The sequence below is a fragment of the Corapipo altera genome, unplaced genomic scaffold (genome assembly GCF_003945725.1).
Source record: "Corapipo altera isolate COAL_440 unplaced genomic scaffold, ASM394572v1 2b, whole genome shotgun sequence".
In the NCBI taxonomy this organism is placed as follows: domain Eukaryota; kingdom Metazoa; phylum Chordata; class Aves; order Passeriformes; family Pipridae; genus Corapipo; species Corapipo altera.
Genome location: NW_020884874.1, coordinates 27,540,828 through 27,560,576, shown reverse-complemented (window position 1 = coordinate 27,560,576; position 19,749 = coordinate 27,540,828). Strand labels below are relative to the sequence as shown.

The window sequence follows — 19,749 nt, the reverse complement described above, 5'->3', positions numbered from 1 at the left end:
TTCAAATAAAAAATGCAAACATATCAGAAAATGACTTACAAGGATTCATTTCAAGATCTTTTTTTCTAGTTATGTGCCAGATAGATGACCAGTGCCAGCAAAGAATCACTCAAAAGGACTTCTGCTCTCAGTATCTGGTAGATAAAAATGGGATTCTGAAAGCACCAAGACTTTTCCAAGCCATTTGAGTGAAGATTTATCCAGGGTTACGATAAGTATAGCTGTTTGAGGTGACAGGGTTAGTCTCATCACAAAGGCCTTTCAGGATCAGCTTCTAGGAATGAAATGTGTATATGTAAGTGTTAAAACCAAATGTAGTATATTTGCATACCATTACTGAAGAGTAATGAGTGAAGAAACTAGGTCATGTCATCATAATGATTTTACAATTTCTTCTGTTTGGGGCTATGCTCTACTTTCTAAACACTTGGACACTCTGGTCACTTTATTGTACATGTCCCTGCATCATATGTATGTATGTATGGAAAAACATTGACACAGGCAACTAGGCCCATGGAAGGACACTTTGGAATGAGTCTTTTGATGGAGACAGCTATCTCCATATAAAAAGACAGCTGATTTTGTTTTGTGGAAGCCACAAAATATGGCTGATTATTTATTGCTGCAGTTTCTGTGAGTGTTCAAACATAGGTGTGTCATTGATGGCTGAGAACAGGTGTGCCCATTCCTGAGGCAATGGGCAGAAAAGATGTTTTGGGCAAGGACTGGAGTAATTTACTGAAATGCTGAGAAGGTATAGTGAGGCCAATAGAATTGCTATTTTTCCTATCTCAAATTATTATAGGGAACTGAGACTAATACACTGTTCAGGCCAATAAGTAGATAAATTAAGGGGAAGATTTAATTTACCCATAGAGCTTCTTTAATTCCTGACTAATATAGGGAGTATAGCAGACTGATTAATGACAAAAGAGCAGCAGAAAGGTTGAAACCCTGTGGAAAAGGGGGAAATAGGCTATCATCATCAAAGTAATTAATCTCTTCTGAGTATTTTGTTGCAAATCTGTTTATTAGGTCCATAGAATCATAGAATAAATTGGAAAGGATGTCAAGATATAATCTAATCCAAACCTCTGCTCAAAGAAGGCTTAAATCAGGCTAGTCAGGGACTCATTCAATTGAATCTTGAACTCAAAGTTGAGTCTCATCCTCAAAGGACAGGGAGTTCCAGCGTCTATGGACAGCCTCTTCTAGTATTTAACCACTCTTAAGATAAAAAATTATACTTAATATCTAATCAGAATTTCCCATGGTCCAACTTGTGTCCTGTTGCCCCTTGGACTGTCACTGTGCACCTCCAAGAAGTTTTTGTATCTGTATTTTCTATACTCTTTGCTCAGATGGTTGTAGATAGCAGTAAAGTCTCACTGAGCCACCTGAGGCTGTCCTTACATATTCTGACCAACTTGGGGTCTCCAGACCTCAGGAAGACTACAAGGGTATCATGACTTTATGCAGGGAGAAAATTAGAAGTGCCAAAGCCCAAGTAGAGTTTAATCTGTCTGCTGCCATAAATGACAATAAAAGATGTTTCTATAAATACATTAGCAACAAAAGGAGGCATCTCCTTCTTTTATTGGATGCAGGTAGGATGAGGAAAAGGCCGAGTTACTTAATGCCTTCTTTCCTTCAGTCTTTAGTAGTAAGTTGTCTTCACTATTACCCAGTTGTCCTCAGGGTAGTCAGCCCCCTGAGCTGGAACACAAGGGATGGGGAGCAGAGTGAAGCCCCCATAATTCAAGGGGAATTGGTCAACGACCTGCTGCACTATGTAGCCCCCCCAGCGTGTGCTGTGAGCGCGTGGCCCCGAGGCGGCCCCCAGTGGGGAGAAAGGAGAGGGGGAGCTTCGCCGGCGAGGACTGCGCCCTCATGGGAGAGGAGAGGGAGAACCTCGGAGCACACAGAGGTTTGGTGGTCTGGTTTGGGGGAGGGGTGGGATGTCGGGTGGGCCGTGGGGGTCCTTGGACTGGCGGAAGGCCAGGCAGGGCAGTCCCGTATGGAGTGTATAGTGTGTCGCGGGTGAGCAGTGCGTGGGAAGATCTGTGGTGACATGGTGGGGGGAGGATAAGGTCAGGGTGGATAGAGGGTTCGTCTGGGGGGCTGGGGAGTCTCAGCCGGGCTGGGGCCTTGGCAAGTACCCGAGCCCCAGGTAGGTGCGGAGGCTGGAACGGTTTGGTTTTGGCTCACCTGTGGCTACTGCCCAGGTTCGGTATGTTTTGGGTATATTTACTGCATCCTGAATGGATGGTCAGGACAGAGGGATGTTCCTGGGTATTTCCCTGGGATTGAGCATCAATGGGTGGCAGAAAAGTAGGGAGTGAATGGCTTGCCCCAGTCCGCTTTAGTGGAAAGAAGCCTGCGTACCCCTTCGCGGTTGCGAGCTATGCTGGCGATGGTACATGCCTTTGGCAAGGTCTCCCATGCCAGAAGGTCAAAAACGCAGGGTCAGATATAATATTTCCATGGCCAGGATGAGCCTGCCAGCCTTCTGGCAGTCATCCTAGGAGAAGGACAACTCTTAACTCCAAACCCGAGCAGATGGAGCTCGTTTAGCCCTGTAAGACATACTCAAGTCTATGGGGCTCAATGGGATCCACCCTAGAGTACTGAGGGAACTGACAGTAGTGCTCACCAATCCACTTCCTGTCATTTATCAACAGTCCTGGGTAAATGGGGAGGTCCCAGTTGGCTGGAGGTTACCAAATGTGATGCCCATCTACATTCAATTTTTCTCTGATATAAACAGAAAAAATTACTATAAACATGGCATACTAAGCTCCCATTTTGCGTTTCAGAGCTCATTCTTGTTTTTATATGAAGTTAGATCCATGAGAAATGTTCTTTTAGGATGTTGTGTTTGTTAGTAAGCAGGGAATGTTGCTTAATCTTAAATCATGGTATTGTTGTTTTTCTACCAATGAATATCTTTGTTCACAAGTAGTTCAAATTTTGTATGGGAAAGCCGAGAAATGTCTTTTTCCTTCGATTTTCCACATCCCTGAAAACATATGCTAACTCTTTGAAATATCACTAATTGCTAATATCTTTTGAGTTTGTCCAGAGTACTCAGGTATTTTGGCCCATTTTATGTATGTAGTAAGTAATTTATTCTGTATGAGTTGGGCAGAATTATTAAGTCTTTTCCTCTCCCATCTTAGATGCAAAAAACTGGAAAAATGCACAAGCTAGTTATATTACAGCATATCTTCTTTAGAAGAGGGTACATTTCTACATGCAGTTTTCCCAGTTTGGTTTCAGGAAATTCAGTCTGTACATCTAGGGACTGGACTTCAGTCTTATAACTGGCACAGTTATCTGCATTTAAGCCCAGACTCCTACTCTGCCCTAGAAGAGTAATGAACAGGGATAACTTTTGTAGCTGTTCTAGTTTGGACTGTAGCATGTCACTCTTTTGGGAAGTTTTGTGCCAAGTCAAGTCAGGACTAAGATCTGAAAGAGGAGAGAGCATGCTTAGCCAGGAAAGAGCTTTTAGAAATCTTAACTCTAAAAAACTTGCAATTTTTTCAACAGTAGAAAAATTGGCCAAATGTGGATGGAGTTTCAGAGGAACAGGAAAAGGCAGTTCTGTGACACACAGTGTCAGGTCCCTGCCAGATTCAAAGTTCCTGCTCCTCATTTGCTGCAGCAAAAGGATTTCTTGTTTCAAAAAAGAGTTTCTAGAAATCACTAAGGAGGGAAAAGCAAAAAATTTCCTCCCAGTTAGCTCAGATGCTTCCAAATTATTATGTCTGAGTTTATCACTGATGCATGAAGTTTCCACCTCATTGGCTAAAGTCTTATAACATCACAAATAGCTCTAAACAAAGTCTTAAAATTTAAAGCATTAAATACTTTACCAAAAAGCTATGCCAACATCCAAGCCTAATTTTTCTCTCGTTTACACAGATAATTTCAAAGTATGTAATGTGTTTTCCACAAAAAATATAGATAAAATTGAAGGTATATTTAAATGTTGTAAATTGAAAAAATATGTGTGGAATAATTGTATTCCACAGTTCCCTCTTTGGAATAAGAACTGTTTTGATCAAATGTTTTCAAAGTCCCTAATTACATCTGACATGGAAAAGAAGAAGCTCCCCTTTTAGCTGTAAAACCAACTTAAACAAAAAATTTGGGATTAGAAAAGTTAGGCCTAGCCTTTTGGTGCCATGACTAATTTTGTTAAGTTTTTTGGGAGTAGGAGAAAAAAGAAGTATACATCTTTGTATCAACTTATAAAGCTCTAAATGTTAAAAACTCCCAATAACAACATGAAGAACTTATCTCTCCTTAGAGCCTAAGGAATTTTTAAGAATGCTTCTTGTTTGCCTAGTGGTATCAAGGGCTTTAATTTTTTTAAATTTGTTTTTTTTCCCCAGAGATTTATAAAGCTGTGGGGTAGGTGGTGCTGTTCTCCAGCTGTCTATCTTGAGGAGTTTCCTCACTGGAGTAAAGACAACACAATTTCTCTGTAATGTTACTGTGGAATCTTGGAAAAACATAATGTTCCTCCTGCTATGTGCAATAGAGTCTTAATTGCAGCAGCTAAAAAAAGCTTCTATCTTTATAGCTGTGGAACCAAAGCAACGAAGTTTATGGTCTCTCACTGTCAGCAGGTTTATGGAAAATTTATAGTATATGTTTTAAGTTCTGAGTTTGCCATTTTTTGTTGCTATACTTACTAAAGCTAGTGCTGAAAAATGCCTGTTACAGGATAGAGTTTTGCTGTCTTTTAATTTGCCTATAATTTTAATAGTCTTTGTATAGTATTTTTGTTTTAATCTTCTTTTCCCTCAAACTGCTGTTTTATCTTGTCCAAAACACAAAATATGTTCAGGCCCTTTCTTTCTGGTTTTTTTTTTTTTTTTTTAATATATCTATTCCTGTTGTTACAACCCTGACTGGCTTTCAGGACTTGTAGTCAATAGCAAATTGCTGATGCTCATGACACTAGAAATTCCCCATCTTCCTTCCAGTTATTTAGATAAGTTAAAGTAATATTTTTTATATTTTTTTTATTATCTAGTCTTTCCTTTTTTCTGTTTCCCAGACCACTTTGCTGGTGCCACAATATTTGCTGCCAGTGGAAGTAGGCTACTTTTGTTTTTTTTTAAATTATGTTCTGGTTTTGAAGTGTTGGACTGATGGTCCAGTCGCGCCAAAATGCGCTGTGCAGTTTAGCAGATTAAGTCTGCCTACTTAATCTGATCACTCTAGTTGTCTGTCAACAAATTAAAAAAAAAGTAAATTAGAAGCAAACTGTTCATCAACGAATCATAATAACCAAAATTTGCCTTTAGAAACTTATCTAAATATTTTTCAGCCATAAATGATGCTAATTTAACCACAGAGCAGTAGAAATGTGATTTAGTTTTAATGTTACTACATTAGGCATTTTATTAGTGTATTTTAGAGTAAATTCCATACTCTGGAAAATCTGAGTTGGGCACTGGAACTCTGGCCTATCTAGAAAAGGAAAACAGAAAGGTTGCCATTTTAAAAAAAGGAACAAAGGATTTAATCAACCACTTTATCTAATCTATAAATTTCTCATTTCCATGAGAAGAGTAGTGTCTGAATCCTCACTGTTTTCACCTCAACTAATTCTCAGTAAAAATCTCTGTGTATGAAGATGCAATTTCTGCTTTGACCTTCCTTGCTAACATGTCTGTAGTGCTCCTCAGTCACAGTGGACTGCTCCCTCCTATTTCTTCAGTGTTCCTTACATACTGTTCTCTTTCCTTCTTGTGTATGCATAAATTTGGATGGATCGAAGTTAGATTTTATTTGCATGCTCTCAGACTTCAGAAATATAGTAAACACCCCATATGCCTGATATGAATTTAGCAAATCTTCAGAATTTTTAGAACCAGTTGTACTCTCTCTACTTTTACATGTCTATGATAGACGACTTTGTCCTGTAGTATGTGATCAGTAACTCCAAAACAATATTAGACCTTCCTTAAGGTAAGAGAAATACATAGAGCAGCTTGTCTGCAGCTGAGTGCACATTGGTGGAGAAATTACCAGATCCGAGAAGGTAGATTTGCCATTGACTAAGTATTTTTGAACACATTTGTCTAGGACTAGAAATGGAGATGCTGCAGCCAATTCATGTTTTTATTTACTCTCTCTTGTTACTACATGGGATTTAAAAAAAACCAAAACAATGAATGAGGCAAGCCCTTCTGTATGAGATCTGCACAGTTTTAAAGGCATACATGAAGCGGGATTTAGCAAAAACAAATCTTTGTATAAACTTTGTGCTAAAAAGCACCAACTGTTATTGCTATATGCTGCACTCATTTCCATATTGCAATATTGTCATATTCTAGAACATGTAAAATCTGATATGTAATAGATCAGAGTGATCAAATTGGATGGTGAAGTAAGTCCTGACCTTTAAGCACTAATACCAAGTTTTAGAAACCTAGATCTCATTTTTCTGGAGGGTGAGTCCACCGGCAGATGAATCTAATGCCATCTCTGAAACAGGGTGAAGTAGCAGTGTGTGTTAATTTGGAGCAAGCGGCATGGTTTATATCACATACGACAAGAAAAAAACCCGTCTAATAATTTGTTGCATTTCATAGGCTTTTTATATCTAAAAATCCCATATATAGTTACCAGAATAAAAACCTGCATATCTTTCAGTATGCAAAAATAAAAAATTCAAGTTCTTCATGGGATTTGGCTTGATTAACCCCCAACCTCAGCTTGCCCTTTCTTGCTCTCTCATTTTTCTTCTACAGGAAAAGTAAGCCAGACATTACAGGATGCTATCACAGAGGTTCTCAGCTAGTCCCCAAGATCTTGTTGGTGGTATTCACATTTTTTTGTTTTGAAATGTGTACCAGGCTGTGTGCTGCACAGGTACTGCAGCTATCTATTGATGAACCCTTTTAGTGAGAGGACTGTGGCTTGTGAAAAGCTGCTCATAGGATCCCTAAATGGTAGGGAGCAGAAGTGATGGTGGTTCAAATTAACCCTACAGTGCATTTAATGCTGTTTGCATGTGATGGAAACTTTAAATATTTGTCTCCCTGAAAACATACTGTACTCCAAAAATAACTAATGAGGTTTTTAAAAATTGCATGCAAGGAGCACTAAGGTTGCACAGGACACACTCAGAAGTCAGCTCTCTGTTTGCACACTTCTATCTTCCGTCTTCTGCATTGCTGTTATGCTGGAGCATTTTATTGCATGTCAATGTAGTGATTCTAACATATCACGCATGTTAGATAATGCTAGATAAAAATTTAAAGTCTATTTTGTAGCACACTATAGAAGTGTATGCTTCTTATGGCAGGCAGATTCACACTAATTCGCAGCTTATGCAGCTTAATAAGAGAAAATGCTTCTTCTGTGTATTAAGAAGCATGAAATGAAATGTGTAAGAGTGGCTGACTTAAACTTGTAACTGCCATTCATTTCAGCCTGTGTAGCCCTGCAGCCTGGCGGCTGAGAGCTTTGCTTACTTGCTGCTTTGTGAGTCTCTGCAGATGCACGGTCGCCCACTCTAAGAGAACATGCACACATTCTCTTTTTTTTTCTCTCACACCGTCTGGCATACTTTCAGAATAACCCTTCGAAGACTTTCTGAACTGCTGGGTATGATTGTCTGATTATTATTTTTTTAACTGGGAACATGTTTAGTCCAGTGTTATTTAAACAAGCTTATCTCTTTGATCAAAGTCTACGATCTGAAATTTGAACAGGGTAGGGAGGGTGGCTGGTGGGATGAGGAAACAGATCAAGTACATAGTTATGTGTGCGCTGCTGTCTTAGCTGTGTGCCTGCAAAGGTAAAAATGTATATTGCTTCAGAATAATCTTGCAAATATAAATAACTTCGGCTATTTTAGTAGAAGTTCTGAAAACATAGTATTATTACCAAAATAAAACCAGTTTTAGTAAACTTTTCTTTAAGCTTTTAGTGAGCTGCATATTCATTTTTTCAGTTTTTTGGTTTTTTTGAAGGTTGAGCCAAATAACTGTGGAGTTGTTTAAGTATAGCATAGACTTTGCTGGTATTCAAAGCATAGTAACTGGAGGCCATATATTAATGCATTTAGGGTTGGCATTAGCCTGTTTAATTGACTAAACCATAGACCACAGCAAGAAAACTAGAGAGCTTGAAACAGTTTCTGGAGGTTTTCATTTAGCTCGTTCAGGAGAACTGGTTTGTGCGAAGCTAAAATTGTATGGAATGAGATTGCAAGATGAAGCATGCATGCCACACCTTTTCATTATGTTCTTGCTCTTCCTTTTTTTTTTCTTTCTAAATATAACTTTGAGAAGCAGTTCAGTTTATTTTAAAGCTGGTTATTTTGATTATTTTAGGTTACTTGATTGTCTAGTCTGATTTCAAAATTCAAGTTTGCTGATGTTTTGTTCACAGGACTAGGAAAAAGAATTTCCTGTATTCAATTCATGTGTCATGAAATCAAATAATTATTTCCTAACTGTGGCAAAATCTGAGTGATGTTTATTTCATCATTTTACAGCCTAAAAAGAAGCAGACATAGTTTTCTAGGCTAGTCTAAAGCTTTTCCTCTCTTTTTAATGTTACTGTTATACTCTAGTAACTGCGAGCTGCTATTGCTGATGAAATTATATTACGAATCTTTTCTTGTACATAAATATCATACACCCTTCAATTTTGTTAGCTAGCTTTATTGACTGAGGCACACACACACAGACACACAGACGCGTGCACTTGCACGCACACATTCTGCTTTGCTCTATCTCGGTTACAGCATAGTCCTACCCAGGGTCGTGGCAATGTACACATTACATATTTCTAACAAACATGAAAATGAATCAAACAGGAGGAGAGATAAGCACAGATAGATTGGAGCCTGCTAAGAAAAAAAGGCAGTAATCTGCCTGACACTGGACTATTCTTCCTGGTTGAAGTGTTCTTTCCCGCTAGCTGCTGCACAGCGCTGTACCCTGAAGTGAAAAATTAAACGATTAGTAAGAATTAAGTAACATTTAGAGGGACAATTATTTGGTATAACTCCAAAACTAATTGTTTCTGAAGTGATGTTTAAACCAATGTCGGCACAAGGCAAGAGTTCCTGGCTTGCAGCCAATACCTTGTAATGCATATTAGTGCAGATGAGGAGTTCCTAAAAGTTAGAGAGAGGGAGAGGGAGGGAGGAAGAGAGAGAGAATGTGCATTTTCAGTGCTCGCTCTCTGTTTGTATCCTCCTCCTTGCTGAGATTAGAGGAATACCTGTGTAGTGCTGCTTTATTATGATTTCTGCTGAGCCTCAGAATAGGTTCTGGTATTTTTTTTAGGTGGACTGCCAGCTGCCGATCTCACTGTTGACAGTAAAAGCAGATATGTTCCTTGCTCACTGCCATTAGCACTGACCATGACCCTTCACACCAAAACCTCTGGAGTTACCCTGCTGCACCAGATTCAAGGAACTGAACTGGAGACACTGAGCAGACCTCAGCTGAAGATTCCCCTGGAAAGATCGCTCAGCGACATGTACGTGGAGACCAACAAGACAGGAGTTTTTAACTACCCAGAAGGAGCTACCTATGATTTTGGTACTACAGCTCCAGTGTACAGCTCTACTACGCTCAGTTATGCCCCTACTTCTGAATCTTTTGGGTCCAGCAGTCTGGCAGGATTTCACTCACTGAACAGTGTCCCACCAAGCCCGGTGGTGTTCTTGCAAACGGCACCCCAGCTCTCACCCTTCATCCATCATCACAGCCAACAGGTACCCTATTACCTTGAAAATGATCAGGGCAGCTTTGGAATGAGGGAAGCTGCTCCTCCAGCCTTCTACAGGTAAATGCTATGGATAATTTGTCTTTCTTATTTAAACAGATGAACTAGGAAAATTAGAATCTGGAAATCTGTTATGCTCTTTTTTGTGTAAAGGACCGTGTGATTTAATTGAATCATCAATGATATCTAGACCATAGGAAATAGCATATAATAAAACAAAACTGTCATTCAAAGCAAATTGTGACTGTAAGCTGTAAATTTTGAAAGCTGTAACCTAAATGAGTAACAAATCAGATAATGAGTATAAATGTTGCCTGTGAAAAGATGCAATCATAATTGATTAAAGAACTGCAAACAATCTCACTGTTGTAATATATTAGAATATTACCTGAAATATACTAAAAAGACTTCCACTATCACACATTTCTGGCTGTGAGTGGTTGTTTGTTCAGCTCTTAACTGGTAGTAAGAGTATTTTTCTCCTCTGGCTTCCTTTAAGGTGTGAGAAGTGGCTTATATAGGAAGTCGTTCAGAAGCACAGCATCCTTCATAATCAAACTGTTAGAGTTAACTCAGTGACAGTATTCCAATCAGTAGCCACCTTCCTGAGCTATCCAAAGACCTATGTACATATTAACATGCATTTTTCATTGGAGGGTGATATATTTTAGCTGCAAATCTGGCATGTTGCTTTTCAAAGGATTTTTGTCCCTCAGTAGCAGGTGTGGTTTTTTTTTTTTAATTTTTTTAATTTTTTTTTTTAAATTTTTTTTTTGGTGTGTTGTCTTTTGTTTGGAATCAAAAGATAGAAGTATCTTTGAAGGAGAGGGAAATAAAATTTACTTGGTTTAAATATTTATTGTCTGTTGTGAAAACAATTACAGCTATTTTGAAGTAAGTGATAGAAACTCATAGAACTATAACTTCAATAAAACCTACAAAAGTCATACACACCAATACGCATGCTATTAATGTTTTGTGCAGTGTTTATAGAATAGTTTTGCATCAGCTTATTATACTGGGCTTCAGTGAGTCAGAGTGAACACTGAGATGTAATTTTTTTTCCTGAACTCTGTTGGTCTCTTTTGACTTGAGAGATACAAGGGAGTTTGCTGGAAATGGAACAACTCAGAAAATATAAAAGCAAGTCATTTTGTCCATATTGAGGTCCAGACTGCCAGACTTATTTGCAAAATATAACATGTTACTGTAAAAAGCAACATACATTCTTAAAGACAGTCTAACTCAGCCTGAATAAGAATCCAGCAGTAGAATCTGGTCCCAAAAAAACAGATGATGATTACACTTTTTGCAAATGATTAATCAGTTTTGGGGAGCAGGTGGAATAACAACTGGTGAAATGATAGATAATAGGTACGTCAAACTGTCTAATACAGTGACCTGTTAAGTGAATTGGTTCAAACAAAATTCATTTTAGTGCAACCAAATCCTGGAAGAATTAATACATGTCAGAACATAAAGATCTTGAATGGTTACCAGTGACTTGAGAGTGAAACTTCACTTTGCACTAGATTAAAAGGCTTTTTTTACATGACTGTCCAGTGCAAACCTGTGGTGGAAAGTGTATAAGTGACATTAGATATGTAAACAGTGGAGTAGTGAGTTTGTGAAGTTGAAATACACAAGCAGAAAATGTTCTATAGTCAGATATTTTACTGTAGGAGGATTCAAACCGGAGAACCACCTTGAAATAGAAGTTGAACTATGGAAGTAGTGTCCTTTCAATTTTTAAGCAATGATTTGAAGTGAGACCCTTCAAAATAAAATTAAAGTACTTTTTTAGTTTAACTCCCGGAGCAAACATGTAAGGCCAGTGCTGTATTCCCCATTTCTGGACATTTCTGAACAAGGTTGGGTTTCACCCTTGCAGATGTGTATTAGCAATATACAATTGCTGAGGCTTAATGCAGCAGTAGTTAGGTGAATTTATGATCTTGGATATGCCAGGAGGTTTGTCTGCATAGTGTTATGGTAATGATTTAATGGCCCCTTCCAGCCATAATTCTGTAAAGCACATCTTACGTGGTAATAAGAAATATGTTTCAAAGCACTTGCTGTGATTATCTTTTGTGAACAGGCATAGTTATGTTGGAATTAAATTGATAAAAACTTTACTTCTTTTTCTTTTAATTTTTGTGAGATTGTATTTACAAAGTTATTACCCTTACAACATCAAATATTGGGTCTTTATTCTTGTGTTTTGGCACAAGTCCAATCACCAACAGTCTGTCAAAAATAATTTGAATAGGTTTTCAGTGCCTGGGAAATATTTAAATATGTAGCCATGGGATTTAAGAACAAGTTCTTTAAAAAACTTCTAATTTACTTTATTTATTTGACTAATCTCATTGGTTCAGTTGGGTTATAGGAGAAAAGAGAGCACAGGGCAGTGTAATCTGGCAATGAATACATTGATGCCAGAAGTGGGAAGATAGACTACCAAAATGGTGAATTTCTGGAGCAACCTAGCAGTAGGAGTGGCAAATGCAAAAATTCTCAAACCAAAAGCCGTAGCAAAATTTTAAATGGATCATGATCAGTTTATGATATGACTGCCTGCTTTTATAAGTCATGTAACCTGAAGACCCAGAAAGACTCCTCTGCCACTCTCATTTACCTTTCTGTGTAACTGAATTGTGCTGTTTGGCTTTTAGGGCAGAAATATTTGCATTACATCACTGTGTTATACTCTGAATTTGACATGCAAGTGCTGCATCCAGTGATACAAGCAGCTAGGACAATAAATAAACATTGTAGGTTAGAGCTGAAATTATATTCGGTTTAATACTTGGCTAAAATGTTAAAAATCTTCAGTCACAAAAGTAAAAAATTACTGTATGTGATAAGGAAAACTTTTAATGTAATTTGATTTTGTTAATAAGTGTTCAAAATCATACTGCCTATAGAGAGTTGTGTATTAATATGTGTATAGTGACATGTCTATTAATTCTGAAGTTCTCTTTTATCTCTTTCAAATACCGCTTACTTTTCCAAAAAGCTTTGTCTCTTTTGCAAGATAATAACAGGCTTCTACATCTAGCTGAAGAACATAATGATACATAAAAAGAATGATTTTGTAAAGAATGCAAGAAATATATCAATCTCCTTTCTGTAGTCTCAGATAGAGAGGCATCAGAATTTGAAAAGAGAAAAAAAAAAGAGGAGCTTAATTAACTCAAATTGTGCTGGTTTTATCTAGATCCCTTTTATGTCTGATCTTGTGACTGTTTTTCAATAGGTAGACAAACTAAAATACCTTTTCCTTATCTGACAATGTCAAATCTCACTAATATTTTACTGATAATTTTTAGTAGTGTTTTTTATATTATTAAATGCTGACTAGTGGTTGATTATTAATACAGGAAATCTTGTACTCATGACTACTACGGTAAATTAGTGGAAATATTTCTTTTTTCTTAACTAGTAAATTTGAGTTCTAGTAATTTGTGGTTATTTCCTTGTTCTTTTCGGCAAGTTTTTATCCACTCAGGGAAAAACCAAATTAACCTTTCAGTAGCTAATTTACCTCAGTAAATTCCTACAAGCAACAGCAAAGACGAGTCCTTATTGCTCTGCCAGTGTATGACATTCCTGTGTCATCGCAGATTTTGCACTTCTCAGATCTGAAGTAAAATTGTGCATATATTTAAGGCTCTTTGTAGCCTGTGTTTGGTGCTGCTTCCAAATTCGGCCAAAAAAACCTTGTAAAAATGTACTGCACCTACTAGCTCCCTGATGAAGAAGTTATCTATCCATCTGTAGTGAGTGACAGAGGCTGGCAAATCAGTGTACAAACAGAAATAACAGGAGAATTGCTCCCTCACTTTTAGTGGCTAGTTTGTGAGTATCTTCTAGTTACTCAGGATCTATGTTTAGATTAATATAATATTTATTTAGCATAAGTCACAATTATCATACTGAAATTGAATCATTTTAACTGTGCTGTTATAGTCAATATGATCTCAGTTTTAATTTTAACGCTTGCTAAAATTGAGAAAGATTACAAATATAGATTGATCTCTCTTCTGTTGTAATTTGTAAATCCATCAGTCCAAAAAATATTTACTTAACCTAATATATAGTTTTTAAACCTTGTTTGATTATGAATCTTTCTAGCTGTTCATGTTGAGTTCTAAACAAATAAGTATTTTTCCGAATTTTAATATTAAAAGTGTTAAAATGAATGCAAAGTTCAAAGATTTTTTTTTTAAATGTAGCATGAAGTATTCCATAACATGGAGTATGATGTAATTTAGTGGTTTGGTTTGGTTTGGTTTTTGCTTATTTTTCTCTAAAGCATCAGTCTTCTCTGATGTCCTCTCTTGAACAGTTGAAGTGTTCAGGCAGTTTCTTGAACACTTGGAGTGTTCCTGTTTTCAGGGCTTGTGCTGACAATTTTACAGCAATAGATGACTGTAATGAGAGAGACAAGAAAACATGGAGTTATCTCACCCATAGTTTCCTATTTTATGGAAATGTTGTAAAGATAAGCCCATTAAATGTTCTGAGATGCTCACACATTACAATTATGAGGGACTTGTACAAACCAACTTTGGTGTTTCTGCAGCCCTTCTTAGAGAATGTGATGATGTGGATCCTGCTCCAAGTGTGCTTGCACCATGAAGTCACCAACCTATAATGTTGAGGAGCCCCCCGAATAAGGGCAGATAGTGGTGGAAAGGAGTAAAGGAGTGTTTATACTTCCTCATTATCCTCCTTTCTGCCAAGGCAGGGAGATGGATCTCACACTCTCTTTCTATTGAAGAAAACTTTCTTCAGTTCTTTAGCAATTACATTTTTTGCATAAATCACAGACCTAGAAAGTGCTCCATAAACCGAGTCTTTTCCATGTGAATTTGAAATCCGTGGCTAAAAACATGGTTGTTCAGACAGACCATGTGAATGGGGTTCATCTGATTAAACGTAGACACCTAGGTCTGTATTAATTTTTCCATTCCTTAGGCATCTAGTACCATTTGAGAGGTCTGATGGGTCCAGCAGGTATGACACAGGACCTACTGTGTAGCTATAACTCTTTGGAGTAGGAGGTGGGTGTCAGTGAGGGTCATCACCTGTAACGCCTCAAGTAGCATACAGCATTGACAAGAGCATCAAACCTTCATGTGGACTCCCTTCATAGTCTGTGGAGATACAGAGAGAAAGAGACACTGTGAACACCCTTCTCATTTCTAAGGCACCTGATTAAAATAGACCAGGTGCATTAGGCTCTATATTATGAAAGATGGCTACATTCTGGTACAGATACCTACTGTATGAAGATGGATGCCCAGTGGTATCCAAAGTTATGTGAAATTAATCCCACCCATACATCTCCTGTAAAGAACCAAACCAGTCATCATCTGTAATCTCCCTTCACATAGACACTGCAGAATGTCCCTTGAGAGGGAGACGGGGAATTGACTCTGTGTCACTGGCCTTGATCACTCTTGCTCTGAGGCTATTGAAACAACAAACACTGCTGGCCATATCTGCTCTGATATGGAAAGCATTAGTTGCTGGCACCAGTTCCTTCAGCAATTGCAAAGTGAACATCAAATGCCAGCATTTTTTATTAAACCAACAAGATAGGCTGACCAGATTTAAGGCATAGCTCCAAACAAACACAGAGAAGAGCCCTGCAACTGAAGTGCATCCACATTTTCTAACAAATGGAGATTTTGGCAATTTTTGTAGTTTGATATTGTCGACAATGAAACACTGAGCTCCCTGGTCTGTCTACAGGGAGTTTTCTGTTATCTGTTCAGGCATCAGAACTGAGACTAGAGCAGTGATACTGTCCTTCAACATTCTCATTTGAAGTGCTGCTTTCATTGCATTCATTAGGGGGATTGTTCATAAAATTTGCCGTACAGAGAAGTCATGTCTGAGACTGAGTGGCCTTTCCAGTGACTTGTAGAAGGTCATAATTTACCACAGCTTGTTAGGAACCCTGATCAATGTGACACTGGCAAGGCGAGGCATTTCTGCTTTTCTGCCAAGCTCAGATTCCAGTTGCTGGGAGGCTTCTTATTTCATCTGACTCAAAATTCTCTTGTGCAAGACTATGAATGCATGAGTGATACCTGTTAGAGACAAGAAGATCATAAATCTGCAGGATAATCTTCTTCCTTGATAAGATGTTGATAACAATATTGGATTCAGAAGTAATCCAGGGTTTTTATTTTAACTCTTTACTAGAAAAAGGAAATATGGTCCTAAGAAAACACAGATCTTAAATATGACTATCCTAAATGCAAATCCTATGTGATACATGTACATAGCAATTGCAGAGGTCTTCCAACCAGTCTTAACCAAGGACACAACAGCCAACATATATATAAATAAGAAATAAGAAAAGATGCCTCCCCTCCATCACTGCCCCCCTCCTTTCACTCCATTAGTAAAAGTGAAAAATACCAGTAAAGGTTGAAAGTCAGAGGTAACTAAGAGGACTTCTTAAATAAGCAGTTAGTGACCAACAGTGAACAGCCATGCATGTAACCACCTCACATTGATTGCATTTCCTACAACTGCTCAAGAGTGCATGCAGTCCATCTCAAATTAGGCAACATGGGAGGAATATGTCACATTCTGTTACCATGTGCTGCTGTCTCACAATGCTGCCAGCTGCCAAAAACGACCTTCACAGAACCCAGGCAGCAGAATCTGTGCAAAGTAACTGTTGAATGCTACAGGGAAGAGCTTTCTTTCCCTTTGAGGATGATGGACCACTGAGCATCTAGGCAGCACCAGGCTGCATTTTAAGTCCATGCATTTCACTTTTCATTCATAAGCTATGTGAGTAAGCAATGGGGCTTTTTCATGTTGATCATCCTGTCCAGTTAAGGAAACTGCTTTTAACTGATGTTCTAGGGAAAAGCTGTATTCATCCTTCGAAGATTTTTCCAGTATCTCAGCAATCTGCAGTGCAAATGTCTGATTTGATTACTATTTCCAGTCTTCTCTCCCTCTTATTTTATTACGTGCTATCATGCAGAAACACTGCTTTGATCACTGCAGACTACTTCAGTACTGATTTGTGTTGCTAAAAGATGACTATGAAAAACTTTCTAGGATACTAGAAAGTACATCAAAGCTAGGAAGAAAGGGGAAGGAAAATTTACTGCAACATAGGAAAAGTCTCAGCTCATGCTAAATAAAGATAGTTAGGAAGATGCTGTGCAGAAAGTAGCAGCTGCAGAAGAAAATGCAGCATAAAATTGAGGCCTCAAATCTTAAATCACAAGGTTGGTAAACTCATAATATACTTTCCAAATAGCCTCCACTGTTTTTTGCATATAGGCCTGTTAAAATTGGAATATGTAATACCTACTGCTTTCTTGCTATTTCCCTTCTATTTTTTTTTTTCCTTTAAATGTAATTTGGGCTTGTGAGACAAGATCTATTAATTAAAAAATCATTGAAAGATCGTAGAATCATTGGACAGTTTGGGATAGAAGTGACCTCCTAGTTCCAAGTCACTGGGATGGGCAGGGACACCTTTCACTAGATCAGGTTACTCAGAGCTCCATCCAACCTGGCCCTGAACACTTCCAGCGATGAGGCATCCACAGCTTCTCCGGACAACCTGTTCCAGTGCCTCACCACTCTCATAGTGAAGAATTTCCACCTAATATCCAATCTAAACCGGCTCTCAGTTTGAAGCCATACACTCCTTGTCCCATCACTACAGAGGGTAAAAAATCCCTCTCCAGCCTTGCTGTAAGCCCCCTTTTAAGTACTGGAAGGCTGCTATAAAGTCTCACTGGGGCCTCCCTTTCTCCAGGCTGAACAGACACAACTTTCTCAACATGTCTTCATAGGAGAGGTACTCCATTCTTCTGATCATCCTTGTGGTCCTCCTCTGGACCTTCATGATAAGGCAGCCTGTAGCAGACCCCCACTGTAATGTCACCTGTCCCTGCCCTCCCTTTAATCCTGATATATATATATGCTCGCAGTTGGCTCCTCATCCAACCCCAGGTGGAACTTCATGCATTCTAGCTCTCCATTAACATATTCCAATGTTTAGGAACTTACTCTTTTTTCCTCTTCAAGTTGACCTGTAAACAGATGGAAGTTTAAATTGTCATTTAATTTACTATTCAAGATAAGTACTATAAAATCTGATCTTTGGCAAAAATAATAATACCCTACCATCTCTGTTTTCAGCTTATAAAGCTAGCAAACAGTATTAAAACATTTCTTTGATGGATCAAGCAGTATCTAGTAATTATTGAATAACTTTTGTCAGTTGGTGTCTAAAGGAAATTGATTCTAATAAGTGTCCCCTGCTTTAGTTACTAGTTACAACTTGAATTTCACAGTAAGATCCCTGTTTCAAATTATGTGTCACAGAATCCTTATATCCAGAAAACTGTAGTGGTAGCAAAGAATACTATGGCTGAGAGTGTACTACAAATCTAGATATCTTTGGGGAACTAATATGTCAAAGAACAGCTTTGTCAGTTTGCTTCCATTCTGCAGTAAAATGATACCCCTCCTTCAGCCATATTGATAAACACAAGCAAGGAAAAATATGTATGGTGCCAACATATGAGCCACTGTAGCAGATTTATTACCTTGCAATAGTTTTGTGTGGTTTGAATTATCTAGAATTTATGCATTGAAAAGTATGTTAGCTTTGTCTTGCCATGCTATGAGAAATATAATCCTAATTTTAATCTACAGGGGTAATGATTACAGATAAAACATGCAAATCTTGAAAGTGGTGGTTCAGCAGAATATTTAATGTCTCAGAACATACTAATTATGTTCATGGAGAAAGGTTGTGAGGTATAAACCCATATAAAATATCATAGCTGAATGTTTAATAGCAACAATATCAGAACCAGTTCAACTGTAAGAATATCTGCCAGATATATTACAGTTTAAGGAGTCAAACATTGCTGACGCAGGTTGCATGTCAACAAGTTAAGTTACTATTTTTTCTTGATTCAAACAAGAAAAGAAGCCAAACAAAGTGGAAATAAATCCAATTCTGCAGAGAAAATTTTATACACCTTGAAGTAAAAGTCAACTTTATTTACAGACAGTTCTAGTAACACTGCTTATTATTAAGTCTGCTTAGGTTCCTCTCTTTTTTGATTACTTACATTGTCTGGTTTTGGCTTATATTTTCCATGTTAGGTGATTGTCTCAGGTAAAATTTTTTTAATACATTTTGACAAAAATGGCTCAACTTTCTGAGTATTGGGAAGGGAAAAGAAAATTTTGCCATACTCATGGAAAAAACCCCCAAACTTTTTCACTGGACATACTAGACACCATTGTGTTATAGATATAAGCTCTGATACTTGGTATTGGAGGAATGCTGTCAAATCAGGGTTCTTTTTTTTTTTATTTCCCCAAGAAATTCTACTCAAATTTAAGCTACAAACTCTTGAAACATCTCACTGTTCTCAGTGGGAATTTGTTTGAATTTCATAGCTAAATTACATGAAATTTCAGGTACCATCCATTCTTTCTCAGTGATTCTATATTGACCTGATTGCAAGAGCATCCAAGATGTGTGAGGTTGCTTCATCGCACAGCTACATGTCTTTTCAACAGGAGTTTCTCTGCAATTATTGCTGTGTGCAGAGGCAACTTACCGAGAGATGAGAGATACAGAGTAATGTAAGTTTGAAGGGGAGAGTAACTTTGAGGATTATCTGGCCAGTGTCTTGCTAAAAGCAAAGCTCACTTCATAGTTAGATCAGGCTTCTTGGGCCCTTATCCAGTTGTGTTTTGTAGATACCCAGGATTGGTGGCTCCACATCCACCCAAGGCAATCTGTTACAGTGCTGAATCACTCTCACTGTGAAAAATGTTTTCCTGATGTATAATCAGAATATTCTTTGTCCAGAGATGTGTCAGATGCCTGTCGTCCTTTCATGGTATGGCTCTGTCTTCTTCAAAGTCTTCCATCGTACTGTTGAAAGACAGCAATAAATC

The 19,749-nt window shown here is 37.9% G+C and overlaps 1 protein-coding gene across 1 annotated transcript in view; it reads left to right on the top strand.

Annotated features, from left to right (window-relative positions):
• ESR1 (estrogen receptor 1) overlaps window positions 1-19,749 on the top strand; it is a 160,549-nt gene that overhangs the window by 44,995 nt on the left and 95,805 nt on the right. Inside the window, 1 exon segment of the mRNA XM_027634262.1 lies at window positions 9,327-9,831. Coding sequence (XP_027490063.1) covers window positions 9,327-9,831 — 505 coding nt within the window.